Here is a 15,206-nt window from a genome sequence, read left to right as displayed (position 1 = left end):
ACACACACACACACGGCTGTGTGTGACATGGAGACACCAGAGGAAGTCCACACACTTTAAACGACCTGACATTAGCAGAAAGATATGAGAGCGGTCTCTCTGAGCCACTTTCACAACAACCTGCTGAACTCTAATCCCTTAAAAAAAACAGATTATTGTTCCGTCTTTCCTGTTTTTAAGACCGCTGATGCTTGTCATTTCAAAAGAATCCAGTGCACTTAAGATAAAGCAGCCCTCTCTTTTCTCTCGATCTGCCCGTCCCCCATAATCGCTGCTCCCTGCTGCACTTCACATCATCAAAGGCGTGTGTGTGTGTGTCTGTGTGTGCGCGCGCTCCGTGCACCATTAAAAGACAAAAGGCAGAAAGCCTTAGCAGGAGAGTGAAAAGGCTTTTACAGTAAACCATCAGCTAGCGGCTGCAGAGGACGATTCCTGCCACACGAGGGCGACGACCAGCTGCTGAGCTTGGAGGTAAAAGGGCAGAAAACTGATTAAACACTTTATTCTCAGTTCATAGAAATGCAGCACAGATTGAAAATATACATCAGTGGTCAGACGAACACAAGCCGACTTTTAAATTTCAAGATTTTCCATATGAGACATGGAACTAAGAGACTTTTAACAAAATACAAAATACATTTTTTGGCCCATTTTGGCCCAAACAGCAACAACAGATTTGACTTTTTCACTTTCATTTCTCCACATAAAACAACAAAATTAAACATCTCAATGTCAGTGGTGTGATTTTCTCATCCCAGCCCCTTCATTCAGTCCCAAAGAGTGCACATAAACACTGATCCAGGACCAGCAGTGTGTGAAGGCCTTCATCAGTATGGGGTGAGGTGTCTGTTCAGGCTGCAGCTTCACACCTCTGGCTGAACAGCACCTCCACCACCTTCGGGTCGGCCAGGGTCGAAAGGTCGCCCAGGTCCTTCTCGTTGCGGGCGATCTGCCGGAGGACTCGCCTCATGATCTTCCCTGAAGGGATCCGAGTCAGAGGAAGAGGAGGAGGAGAGGTTAGCGAGGAGGAGAGCAGAGGAGGAGGCGGTGGCTTAAACAGGTGTCGAGCTGTTACCTGAGCGAGTTTTCGGGAGCGCTGGAGCATTTTGAATGAAGTCTGGTGTGGCGATTGGTCCAATTTTCTCTCTCACTGGAAAAAGAATCAGTGCAAAAGAGGAATTAAGGATCGATTATGTGAGCATAAGGAAATACACCGTAAAAGTGTATAATGAAGCCTGTAATTAATTTGATGTAACCCTCGAGTATGCGAGCCTCACCCAGAGTCTTGAGCTCCCCCACCAGCGTGTGGTTGAACTCCCTGCTGCTCTTGAGGCTGACGAAGCAGTAAAGACACTCGCCCTTCACCTTGTGAGGCCGACTCACCACCGCAGCCTCCGCCACGGCCGAGTGCTCCGTCAGGGCCGCCTCCACCTCCGCTGTGCTCATCAGGTGGCCTGAGAGACGCCAGAAGACACAAAGTCATGACGGACGAAACATAATCATGTGAGAGATGAATAAACTGAAGGTTTCTGGGGAGGGAACGATGCGCTGAAGAGGCTGCGAGTGATGCTGTGATATTAAGTTATTGTTGGAATATTGCATAACAGAGTGAAGAGTTTGGTACTGTAATAACAACCCTTTTAAAGAAGCTGAGGCAGTACAGTACCTGACACATTCAGCATGTCGTCTATCCGTCCTGTGATCCAGTAATAGCCGTCTTTATCCCGCCTGCAGCCTGAGAGAGAAGAAAACAAGTTGCATAACCTCCAAAAGAGTTTTTACAGCATCTTTTTCTCTCCCCTCAGGAGGCTCTCCGGTATTTTAGTGAGAAATCAACATGTGTGTTTGCTATTTAGACTCTTGCTTAATCCACAGTGATTTACAATCTTTGTGGCAGCGGGGTGAACTTGATATTCTGTCATTCCTGATTGGCCAGACAGGAGATATTATTTTTGTGGCTTACCATCACCAGTTACATAGAAACCAGGGAATTTCTTGAAGTAGGTGTTCTCGAAGCGTTCGTGGCTTCTGTACACAGTGCGCATTATTCCAGGCCAGGGCCTCTTGAATACCTGCAAGGAAACACAGAGAGAACACAAGAGGTATTACTGCTGCTATTAATAATAATAAACCTTATAATACACTTAATTTATCAGCCCTTTCGGAACAAAGTTACAAAGTGCTTTACAAGGGAAAATCAAGATTAAAACAATTCAGAACTACAGTTAAATTAAGCAAGTTCCACATATAGTTTTTTGAAGCTTATAGCGTTTGAATGATGATTATTCTTCTTGCTCTCGTATCGACGGTGCTGTATCTGTAGATCTGGGTGGCGAGCTGCTGCATACAGTTGTCTTCCAGGGATAAATAAAGTTCTGCAGAGCTGAACTGAAACTTACGAGATAACCCTCAGCCTCGCCTTCCAGCTCCTCTCCGTGCTCGTTGAGGATCGTGGGCTCGACCCCGAAGAAAGGAAACGTCTGAAACACGAGATTTAATGTGAGATAGCTGTATTTTTTCATTAAGCAGCTCCTGCATGGCGACAGCGTCTCTTACACATCATAACCTGGATCATAATCTACTCGAGGAAAAGCCAAGTGAAAATGAAAACAGGCTCCTGCTTTGATTTAATTCAACGTACTGATGGATGTGTTCTCACACACAGAGGTCAAACGCTGCCGTACAGGCATGTGTAGATGAAGCTCATATGCAGGTGTGTTTAACATTTACATAAACATGTGTCACAGTGTGACGCAACCAGTGTTGAAGGAGGTGTTGTCACTTACAGCAGAGCCTGGTTTCAGCGGCATGGCAGCAGGAAGGGGAGTCAAAACATGGCCGCCCTGCAGAGAAATACAGCAAACTCGTCTTTATAGTATTAATTATGCATTATTCTTTACCTAGATGTCATTTTTTAATTGTATTTATCTAATAAACATTGCTGTAAATATGCCAAAGATGTTACAAAGTCACCCTAAAAACAGAATATCATATTCAAATGACAAGGTATTTAGATCATTTATAAGCATGCAGAACAATAATAAAAAGAAAACCGATTATTAATGTTAATGAAAACCATCATTCAGGACACCATTGTATTATATTATCAGGTCAGAGCAATGCAGAGCTTCATTTCTGGAGTTGTCGGGTGGATTTGTGTATTGATAAAGCACTAAAAACAACTGAATGTGGTTTCTTGTTGGACTGAACTTGATGGAGCTGCTCCTCTGTCTCTAATATTCAGCTCACGGCTGTGAGATCTGTTCCTCTACACTGTGCACACCACAAACAACAACATGAGGCTGTGTTGCTTCTGCAGTTCGGCTTTGATTTTACTGGAATCTAACTGAAACGCTCGTTCCATCCTGACATCTGGACTCCTGAAATCTAACTTACGACCAGCTGAGGTGTGCGTTAATTGCAGGCAGATGGCCGGCGCTTACGGTCTCTGTCTGCCAGAAAGTGTCGACCACGGGACATCTGCCCTGACCGACGGCCTCGTGGTACCACAGCCACGCCTCCGGGTTGATCGGCTCGCCAACAGTACCCAGAATCCTCAGGCTGGAGAGGTCGTACCTGGTAGAGGAAGGAGGGAAATCTTCAGGTATATGCTCTAGATTTCTGTGACTCCTGTGTTTGTGCTTGGATTGTTGGCTGTTTGTCATATATGTGTTGTTTTTGTTTGCTGGTTGTGTGGCTCTCTGACTATGATCTGTTTCTTGTTCTCAGGCCTTGTGAAAAAGAGATTTTGATCTTAATGAGACAAACTGGTTGAATAAGTTAGATATTAATCTGTGACAGAAAGTATTTATTTGCTTCCTTTAGCGCTTTGTTAGCTCTGTCCAGAGCTGCCGAGCACTATCTCTAAAACTCACTGACCAACACAACATATTGAAAACCTGAGGTGGAAAAACAACAAGCTGTGGTTTCTATGGGGGTTGTGTTGAATAAGGAAAAACAAGGCATGTTCACGCAGAATCATCATCATTATTCATACAGTTTGATTTCTTCACCTCACCACCGAGGAGTCTGTTGCATAAGAAGTGAAACCAGAGGAGGTTTTGGAAATTAAAGCTGGAAATTTCCATATGAAATCTGGGAAACTGTTGTAAAAACACACTTGGACCACCTATCAGGTCGAGCCGTGTTTTGAAACTCCTGCTGTAGCTTCTGGAAAATCAGGATTTCTCTCACTTCTGCAGCGGTTCCCGTCCATACTTCATCAGCAGGCGGATGGCTGTGGGAGCCGTGTAAAACTTGGTCACTTTGTACTTCTCAATAACCTCCCAGAACCGGCCGACGTGAGGGTGGACTGGAATACCTTCAAACTGGAGAAAAGACACACACATGCATCTCTGAGAAGAGTGAAAACACCGTCATGGTTTGTCATTTCACGGGGCCTCTGTGCTCAAACATGTCATCGAATGGCACTGTGGTGGTTTGTAATGAAATAAAAGGAATAAAACCTCTTTCAGACTCACCAGGACACTTGTGGCGCCATTCGCAAGGGGGCCGTAGGTGATGTAGGAGTGGCCGGTGATCCAGCCGATGTCGGCCGTGCACCAGTAGACGTCGTCATGGTGATGATCAAAAACGTATTTGAAGGTCAGCGATGTGTAGAGCAGATACCCGGCAACAGTGTGGAGGACACCCTGTACCGCACACGAGGACGGGAACATGAACGAGGAGGTAAACGGTCAACACAAAGACAGCAGACAGCAAAAATAAGGGTCCTGGTAGAAGAGACATGCATGCAGTGAGTGTGTGTGCGTGTGTGTGACAGCTGATTTCATGCCATCGGATGCTCTGAGCCCTGTGTTTTATGTACTAATAACATATCCAATAATACACACAAAATAGGAAACACATATGCAATTACGTCGCTTTTAACTTTCTAGGGTTGCATTTATGCCTCTTAGCATTAGAAACCCATCAATCCTCACTATTTCACAGCAGAGACAGCAGATTATGTAAAAGCCAGCATGGTTAACACCATTACAGGCTTATCAGAGTAGAAAATAGACGCTGTGATTTATAGGATCATGTTTATTTTTTTCTTTCGCTCAGCTACTATAAAAGTGGTTTCTGCCTACGCCTGCGTCTTACCTTGGGTTTGCCGGTGGAGCCGCTGGTGTAGAGGATAAACAGAGGGTCCTCAGCGTCCAGCCACTCGGGTTCGCACTCTTCAGGAGAGTGTCTCATCGCCTCATCCCACCACACGTCGCACTCTGCGTCCCAGGGGGTCTGAACGCACCACAGCAACATGGAATGAATGAAACACATAAAAACCCTCATTAGATCCACTCACGCCGTGCACCAAAAGCTCCGGCAGCAACACACCATGTCAATTCTGCGGCGACTGTAATTCACTGTGCCCCCCCTGGAGGCACATTCTGAATCCTAAATTGGAAGACATGTTTTTCGGTGATGTTCTTTTCCTGTGTTGGCCTCAGGAGAAATTTTACAGGATGGTCTGTGGAAAGTGGAGTAGCACAAAAACAAGGCCCTCATTCATCTGCATTTAGAAGAATTTGGTCATCGGCTGCTTTCCCTCTGATTGTTTTCCTTCTTTTCCCCGTTTGTAGCTTGATTTTACTCTCTTTTTTTAAGACATGATTGCTTCAAAGTTCACCTGAAGTCTTCAGCATCTGTGTCAGAGAGGTGCCGCCTTGGGAGTCTTTTCTTTGGAGACAAACTATTCTTGTCCACCCGACTGCGGGAGAGGACTTAACCATGTGCACCTTTCAGTGTGGCGCCCTGAGAGGCTCTAATATTGGCTCACGAAAACATCAGTCAGACTCTTTATTCGCTGAACAGTGATCATTTAATCATGATGCTAAAACAATGTTTTAAATCCAGACTTTTTGAGGACTGTAGGAGAAATGAAGGAAAACAGTAACAGCCTTAAAAACGGGCCAAATCTGATTTTTAACCTCTAGTTTTGCAGCAGCGACTGTTGTCTGTTCTTTAATACGTAGATTTCTACAGATATGAAAGACTGATTCATTCAAACGAAGACTGGTTTTACATGTATATTTTAGATTTGTTGTGTGAAACCTATTTATCTTCAAAGTGTCACATTTTCATGAGCGAAGAAAAACAGCCCACAGAAAACTTCATTCACTCTCTGTTTTCTAGAAAGGTGGCGCTGGAGCTGACAGTCAGAGCTCTGTATTTCTGCACTGTGCTACTGCAGGTTACTGAGTTTTTATACCTTTATCTGAACATCACATCAGACCACTGCTCACAGAAACTGTAGTATCTACCTGCAGTTTGTTGCTTGCAGCTCTGCTTTTCGTCCTCAGTGCGTGGTGCTTGACGACGAGGCATTTCGTGACACTTGATGACGCTCTGTGAGGAGATGGAAAAAAGGTGTGAGGTGCAGTAAAACCCCCTCTGTCCCCTGACCCTTCATATGAGGAAAAACTCTACAGAAAAGGTACCAGTGGCACGTTCGTAGTAAACAAAGGTTTGGGCTCAGTGCTTCCAGGCAAACTTTGTTTTGTCAGATGAGGCTTTGGTATGACAGTAAATATCACTGTACGGGTTATTTTCAGATGATACCCCTAAACATATCTACACCCCTGACACTCCAGATAAGCATTCCCAGCATGCTGTGTTTCTCAGCTCACACCCCTGTCAGGCTCATGTGGCCACGGGGGGGCGATCAGCTTGGGCTTCCCTGATGAGTCAGAGTGGCCTGTGTTGCCTGGCAGCCCCATAATGTGTAAACTGGGCAGTGTGCTTCCTCATCCTCCCTGATAACAGCTGATAGGGCTTTGCCACATGTGTGTGTGTGTGTGTGTGTGTGTGTGTGTGTGTGTCCAGTAACTCGTATGACAGGGTCCCATTACCAGCAGCGAGTGTAAATAAGGGCGGTTGCTGAGAAGCGAGACACTGTTGGCCTTGTGAGCAGGACCTACTTTTCCCGGCACTTCTCCAGAGCTTCATCTGCAATCTGTTTCAGGTTGATCAGCTTCTCTCCTCTATAAACACCATCTGTATATTACAAATAAATGGAGGGAGAGACAGTGAGGGACGAGTGGATGGAGAGACAGATGATGATGTCTATGAACCAGCAGGGAGAAGATATTTAAACACTGAGTCACTTTACAACGGAAAAGCATCTTTACAGCCTCTGAGCGCTGCAACGCATCACATTGTGGTGTTGCTGTGTTGGTTTCTGGACCCACCTGCTGTCACAAGGACGCTGCTCTGGGCATCCATGATCCTCTCACACAGCGACTCAGAGGAAAAACCTGCAAACTGAACAGGAGAAAGACAAGACAGAAAATGGAGGCAAAGCTGAGAGGAGATGTCGTAGCACCTATAATCTCTAAAGGGTGAATCTGGTTCATGACCACTTGAGTCTTACTGACATAGTTTTGTCCAACATTGGGAACCTGGCGACATGGATGACACACAGCAAAGTGCAATGTGCCAAGAAACAAGCTAAAAGATTAGGCAAATTATTTAAACCACTTTATTTGGAGGTAAAATCAAAGGTGAGTGAAATCAAACTGTTCACGTCAGATGCCATGTCATCAATGTTGTTGCATTTCCAAAAATGCTACAAAAAAAGCTGCAAGTTGCAACAAAATGTCCTTTAAAAGCTTTAAATTTTCGCATTTGATTAAAGCTGTACCTTTAGCTCAACCCATACATGTTGCATTAACAACGGACCACTGAGCAAAAATATGCCGACCCAATAAATGACACTAGAGAGTGAGCACCCTTCTCCAAAATCAAAACTCAAGCGCTGGCGTCTCAAGTTTGACTTGTAACTTACATGTAAAGCAAGGCGACATCTTTTGAAAGAAGAAATAACTCATTCTTCATCTCACAAACCAAAAGCCACAATTACAAGCAATAAAATGCAGCCTTGCTTAGTTCAGTACATTTAAGGGTTTTGATGCTATCAGTTGCATATAGTGGCTTGTGTGTGCTGTCGTGTAACTGTCGATAACAAGCCAGTTGTGTTTTAGCTTCCATTATTCCTTAATTGTTGCTTGTGGCTGCAGACGATACAGCTTAAAGAGCAAACAGACGGTCTGATGCATGCTGTTCCTCCTCATTACCGTGTAATGTCACCTTGTTCAGTGTTACATAATGAACCAGACATTTATATCTAATCTTCTGTATGATCATCTCCTGCCAGACAGTTGCGTTCTGCCGAAGGTTAATGGTTCACAGAGCATAAAGTTTCAGCGTTGATGACAGCATTATGAATCAGGTCACTGACGACTCTGGACTCAGCAAAATGTCACTGCATGAATGGCACTGGCTGTCCTGTCTGGCTCCATCTATGATTTAATTTCATGCCAACCTAATTTACGATTAATATTTATGGTCACATGAGAATCCAAAAAGCTGGCGCTATCCCAAAGATCCTCATGTTACTAACTGATGTTCATGTCAAATACGATAAAAACTCACAGATGGAAAATTTGCAGCAATGGGGGAGCACAGACAAGGTCGCTCATTCTTAAGCCTTCCAAAAACAGGCCTTTGCAAGCCATAAAAAACCCACCTTGGAGCAACCTGGAGATATTTTTAACAAGGCTGCTAACCTTTGCACAGACGGGAAGGTTAAAACGCTAAAATAGCGTTTGCTTGCTTGCAAAACTGCACTGACTCTGATGCCTTCCCAAGCTGGATACAGCCAGTAAATGTCTGACCCATATATTGAGTGCAGGTGCTGCCAGCGCTGCGTTCACACAGGGAACAGCTGATAACTGCAGGAGCAGAGCAGTCAGGACCAACTGAAGCAGGAGCCTAAGTTCAGCTGATGTTCTGTGCTTGAAATGGGGTCAACGCAGCAAATGCTAGCAATACCGCTAACCTGCATGTGACTGTTTCTGCAAGAAATCCTGGATTCTTAAACACGCAGACATTAAATAACGCCGTGTTTGTAGCAAGCCGTACTCATCTGCTTCCCCAAAATGGGTGAAACTAAGGCTGAACATCATTTGCATCATGAAAGAGGCCGTTCATCATGCTGCTTACCACAATGGAGTGAACAGCTCCTATCCTTGCACAGGCCAACATAGTGTAGACCAGCTCTGGGATCATAGGAAGGTAGATGGACACCCTGTCTCCCTTTTTTACACCTTGAACAAAGAAAAAGCAAACTTGAGGTTTTCATCGGGCCCAGATTTAGGTTACTTCTTAATTCAAACTAGCAATAGCAATGTAGCTTTAAGGTGAGTTTAAGTATATTGGATGTGGTCCAGATACTGTACTGTATGTCTGATATGTAACAAGTACACTGGGCGTGCTGGGCAGACAGGGCACAGAGCCATATCTGGTGAGTTGCACCATGTTGGTTATGAGCCAAATGACAACGCCAATATTTGTCCTTGTAATTTCACAATGTTTGAAAGATTTTAGATGATGCTTTTATATCTATGAAGCTGTATACTTGAGATATAGGCTACAGTTTACATGAAAATAAAATGATAATGTTTGAAACTCTTTTTGAGGTGGTTATTATGTATTTTTTCCCCTCATGAATCCACAAGCTAAAACGCATTGGAATTATGCAATGAGCTTGGTAACAGATAATTTCTAAGGATCATGCAACTCTACTTTTGCCATTAGGCAGTTCATATTTAGGCAATAATGTTTACATGTAAGATTTTGAGCTTCTCACCCATTTGCTTGAGGGCATTAGCACAGCGGCAGACCTGGCTCAGCAGCTGGCGGTAGGTGATGGCCAGGTGGTGGTCAGGTGAGTTCCCCTCCCTGAGAAGACGACACACAAGAGAAAAAACACAATCCAAATCTGTTATTGTAATGCAAAACCTGTCTGAGATGGTGTGAAGCTCTGTCTGTACCAGGGGTTTGGCCTTTCGGTAATTTCATTATGGACACAGAAACCTCCCAGACTGTTTACTGCAAAAGAACCTTCTCAGTGAGCTCAATGAGTTCACAGGGGAGATAACCTGTTCCCATTTTTGCTCAGTCTATATTAGGTTTGGATGTTTGTCAGGACAGTTGTTTGGAAAACTATGTGTCACAATATTTTACAGGCAAGCAGACAGTATGGTAGGCCTCTGGTGCGGGATCAAGGCCAAAACACTGCAACAACCTGACATCAGCTTTATCTCCAGGCTGACAGTGGTGAAATGAATCATTACAGTGATGAATAAGCTATTGATTCAGTGCACTGATGATGCGACAGTGGTGCTAAAGAGCTCTGTACTACTCTAGACAATGTCAGCATGTGAACAAGTTTACCTACTACTTTGTGTGAATTTGCAAATCTTTACCAGAGCAAAACAAATCAAATGTGGAGTTCCACAGGGTTCAATCCTCGGAACGCTTTAACTTCAGTTTGAAATGCTTCCTTTAGCTCTGAATGTGCATTCAGCAGAGCGAGGATTAAATGTGTCGATCCTACATTTAAATAAGGATAAAACTGGGCTTCTACCTTTTTATGTGTGAGAGATGACTGAAAGTCGTTATTGTCTGCTGCTGAATGCTAAAACGTAAATGAGAAAACTTGTTCAGACCTTAATTTGAATGGCCATGCTGGGACAATAACAAAGCAGCTTGTTATCACATTAAAATATAGCATGAATTAGAGATGGTATGTACAAACAAGATTTAGGAAAACTAATCCAAGTCTTTATCTCTGGTAGGCTGGATTGCTCTAATAGGATTTTCTCAGGTTTTTCTAAAAATCCTCCTTGACAGCTGCCTGCTGCTGCTTAAGACCTAACAAAGACCAGGAAAACTTAGCACATTACTCCAGTTTTCAAAATCTCTGTAGTGAATGACAAATATATTTGACTAATACAACTCAGTTATAAATCACCAAATGATTTATAAGCACAACACTGCGGGTACGGTATCAACCCACCAATCCATAAAATCCAAACATGGTGAAGCTGCTTTTAGCTGATGTGCTGCAGACATCTTGAACAAATTCCAGAATATCTCAGACTCCAGTCCACACTTAATACTTATGAATCAAAGCTCCAAATACACTGAATGTTCACCACTGCCTTTGGACTTTGTGCAGTGTTTGTATAAGCAACATGAATTTCAGTCTTTTGTTTATTATGCTCTTTCATCTTCTCAACTTTGTTTTTCTTTTAGTCTGCATTTGATTCATTTCAGTTTCAAAAAGTTGGGATATTGTGGGAAATGTAAATAAAAACAGTAATCAATCATTTGTAAAAAACCAAAACAAAACAAAAAACTGTGTTTCTGACAACCGTTTTTATTCCTTATCTACTCATGTGTCTACAAAGTGGTGAAACACGCTCCAACCTCGCTTGTGAAGGACTGAACCTTCGAAGATGCCCCTTTCATACCCAATCATGATGCTATCACCTGTTACCAATGAACCTGTTTACCTGTGGAATGTTCCAAACAGGTGTTTTTGGAGCATTCCACATCTTTCTCAGTCTATAGTTGCTCCTGTCCCAACTTGTTTGAAACGTGTTGCTGCATCAAATTCAGAATAAGTGTACAAAAAAATCAACTAAGCTGATGAAGCAAAACTTGAAATAATATTTAATGTGTTGCTTCATACTGTTTCAGAAAAACAGTATAATATACTGTTTTCACTTGAGCATAAGTCAAAAAGGATTAGCAAATGATCACATTATGTTTTATTTATGTTTTACACAGCATCTCAACGTTTTTGGAATCAGGACTATAAAACCCACAACAGCCACTTCTTGTTGAGCACTGACATCAGATGACAGTAGATTATAGTAGCTGCAAATCATCGATGTGCTAACAAGTAAAGTCAAACAAAATGACCAACATTTTACCTTTAAATACTTTTTGGTGTCTTATTTTTTGCAGTGTTGTACCATTTTAGATTTTATAAATGCTATGTGGTCAAGGTGTGAGTCTTGTAAATGTTTTACAGGTCACACCAAACCATCTGGTTACTGATCACTTGAATATAAACATGGTCATAACCAGGGTTCTAAATTAACTTTTTTGATCACCAGCCAATGTGGCTGGTGACCTTCTAAAGTTACCAGCCAATCAGAATTTCCACTAGCCAAATTTTTTCCCGGTGAAAATAAGAGAGATTATGAGTGCCACTGAATGCATTTGATCATTTTATTTACATTATTGGCATGAAAAATGCACAGAAAGTACAACACATGAAACAAAATATACACAGAAAGTGCAAACATTTAATTTATACAAACAACAAATGCTGTCAGATTTATTATTTTCTAAAAGACATTTTTCCAGTATTTAGTATCATTACATTCCTAATAAAATGTATTTTTCCTTTCAACTTAAAGTGTTTCTGCTTTCCTTCTTTAATAAGAAATATATATAAGTAACAGCCATGACTTAAACACTTGCAAAAAATTGCATTGGTAATAAACTGAACTATGTATGTACAACTAGAAAACACAAATAGCGCAGCAGTCAGTATTGCAGACTCCTAAGGCTCTCCTGATGACTTCGGGCACTCATGGTCCTTTACTGCCTCGACTTCAAAATTATTAGTCCCCACCACAAAATTATTCGTCTTGTTTTTTTCTTTCGTGTACATGCGGCAATCCTTACAAAACATGACGGCATTTTCGTGATCAAACACAAGCCATTCACGACCTGTCAGCCATTTAGCGTTAAACTTTCTTTTCTTCGTTTCGCACGCTTTGTCGACATTCTCATCCCCTGCCTCCTTCCTCTTCTCGCCCCCAGACGTCTGTCCCAACCACCGCAGCATTTAGTTTAACTTTACTTTTTACTTTTAGCTAGCTCAGTCTCCTCTTTTACAGTTTATACGCCGCCGTTCATTCTTCCTCTTCTTCTTTGTGTTTGCGTTTCCGTGGTTTCTCGCGCCGGTTGCACTACAAACTGTAGTGTGCCTGCGCACAGCCAATGGGCGTCTTGTACGTCATCACGTAGCATTACGACAGTGTTCATGGGAAATGTAGGACGGACTGTCCGGGGGACAAATGACCAAGAACTGTAGAACGGCTCTGACTGACATGATTGCCTAATGCATTACCGGCCAAATTGGCTAGTAAGTTTTTATTTACACCCGCCAATATGAATTTTAACCCGCATTTGGCGGGTTGGCGGGTGTTAATTTAGAACACTGGTCATAACACAGATGACACAGACTACATCTTCCTCACATGGTGTGCTGAAAATGGCATGGCAAACACTGGAGCAGATACATTACACAACTGCTTTATGTAATCCAAACAGTGTTCAGACACTTGTATGTGTGATGGCTGGTTTCCACTGTACCCAGTTCCATTGAACCCCTATTACTGCTGAGCTTGCGCCACTATTTCTTGTTTGCCAAGCCTCTTCATTTGACAGAGCAAAGATGTGTCATAATATCAACTCAAAACATCATAAAACATCTATGGTGGGTAGTCGAGGGTGTGAGACTCTACTGTAAACAGCACGTTACTGTAAGTTAAAAGTAATGTCAAGACTTAAATGGAAGTCAGAAGCTTCAAAGCCTTCTGTGAGAAGATTTATGTGTTTACATCCAAAGCATAGCCAACAGACTGTGTTTCCGGAAAATAACAAACAACAAAAAACGGACTTGTGTATATATATTTAAATTGTTATATTTTGTGCTCTTCTTTTAGTAGATGTATCATACACCAATTTCACCACAACAAATTCCTCGTATGTGTAAAATCGTACTTGGCAATAAAGCTTTTCTGATTTCTGATTTTGATTTCTGATTTCTGATTTCAATGAAAACAGTCATGTTCTGCAAACAATCCATTAGGATCTTATTGGATTTTTCATATTGGAAGATTCTGGCAAAATATAAGTAGACATCAGCTTTTGTATGGTAATAAAACACCAAAACCTTGTTTTTATGAGACTTAGATGACTCTTACAAATTCCTGTGATGTTAGATTGTAAAACAGTGTTGTACAAAAATCAGATGAAATGTGAGAAAAGTTGGCAACAAATCCTAGTAAATACTCTATGTTGATTCAGAGGGTGGAAACACTGAAGCACTTGTGCTAGCTGAAGTTTGCTTTGGTGCACATGGGTCGGCTCAAGGGGCACAACAGTTGCTGTTGACTGGAATACCTGACATAACTGCAGGCAGTATGTCCCATCAAAGCCATCATTCATCCCAGTCAGACATTGCTGCTTACCAGTAATAGGCAACTTTTTCACCGAGATTCCTCTCCCTCACGAGCCTGTCCAGGACGTTATAGCACATGTTGGTTTTGGCCCCTTCCATGCATTTGACATAAATGTTCCCTTTTGTCACGTCAAAGTTGTACTGCATCATTGGTCCTGTTGCTGGCTTCTTCCAAAAGAACTCATCAGCAATCTCTTTCCAGAAAGCTGAAACAAAGTGATACTTAATGTCAGTGTTACAGGCTGCAGACAGAGCAGATAAACACAGAGAGAATCTGAATACAGAAAAGCTCTGGTGGAGGGGAAAATGCAAGAAAACACTGCAAGCAGTGCACTAAAAATACAGTTGTGTTTGACCTACCTTCTGGATTCTCAAGAGACTTCCTGTACAGTGCCAGATAGGAGTTGAAATCAGGCACATGAGCATCCCTCTTCATGTCATCAGGAGGGTAGTACATTTTGTCCTGAGATTCAGGCACAACCATTGTGGAAAAACAGATGTCGACGGGCCTATATCATCTGAGGGTCAGAATATGGGTTAATCTGGAGTCACTGCTGATCTGTCTGGATCCTCCTGGGTAAGGTAAGAACACTACAAGGCCTTCTGCACTGAAGCAACACAATTTAGCATGCATAAGACCCACCTCTAATCCCAGAGCTGCAGGCTCTCTCCAAGTCTGCTTAGGGCCAGAGCAGCCAATCGGCAGACATGGCGCAGCACTCCCACTTTTTCATTGGATGAGCCCTCCCTGGCCTGGTGGTGGCATTATTTTTCCAAGCAAGGAGGTGGAGGAGGAGGAGGAGAAGGACGTGTGCAGCAGGATGAATGCCAGGGATTCAGGCAGGCACAGGGAGGTTTTACTTGACAGGAAGGGTGATGAGAGAGAGAAGAGACAACATTGTGTTAAAAAAACAAATGCCTGATCCTCTTGGCATTGTCGCTAAATGCTCTTGAAATAGCACCCAAAGTGTTTTATAGGTACATATTTATTTAGGTTGCATGATATACAGACATACATATACACGTCCGTATGTATGTATGTATGTATGTATGTATGTAAGAGAAGCACTTTGTGGCATTAATTTTCAAAACG

The 15,206-nt window shown here is 42.7% G+C and overlaps 1 protein-coding gene across 1 annotated transcript; it reads right to left on the bottom strand.

Moving 5' to 3' along the window:
• Positions 1 to 485: 485 nt before the first annotated feature.
• Positions 486 to 14,785, bottom strand: acss2l (acyl-CoA synthetase short chain family member 2 like). The gene is made up of 18 exons (XM_076744631.1): positions 14,474 to 14,785; positions 14,124 to 14,319; positions 9,653 to 9,744; positions 9,007 to 9,110; positions 7,194 to 7,266; positions 6,924 to 6,999; positions 6,267 to 6,351; positions 5,107 to 5,244; positions 4,482 to 4,652; positions 4,195 to 4,328; positions 3,444 to 3,576; positions 2,787 to 2,843; positions 2,400 to 2,480; positions 1,964 to 2,072; positions 1,667 to 1,735; positions 1,278 to 1,454; positions 1,076 to 1,150; positions 486 to 978 (listed from the first exon to the last, which is right to left on the bottom strand). Exons 1-18 carry the CDS (start codon positions 14,595 to 14,597, stop codon positions 851 to 853), a joined length of 2,022 nt encoding a protein of 673 aa, XP_076600746.1. The 5' UTR covers positions 14,598 to 14,785; the 3' UTR covers positions 486 to 850.
• Between the last annotated feature and the right edge of the window lie 421 nt (positions 14,786 to 15,206).

Source organism: Chaetodon auriga, chromosome 12 (genome assembly GCF_051107435.1).
Source record: "Chaetodon auriga isolate fChaAug3 chromosome 12, fChaAug3.hap1, whole genome shotgun sequence".
NCBI classification, from domain to species: Eukaryota; Metazoa; Chordata; class Actinopteri; order Chaetodontiformes; family Chaetodontidae; genus Chaetodon; species Chaetodon auriga.
Note: the sequence above shows the minus strand (reverse complement) of the source record. Positions and strands in the feature narration are given on the sequence as shown.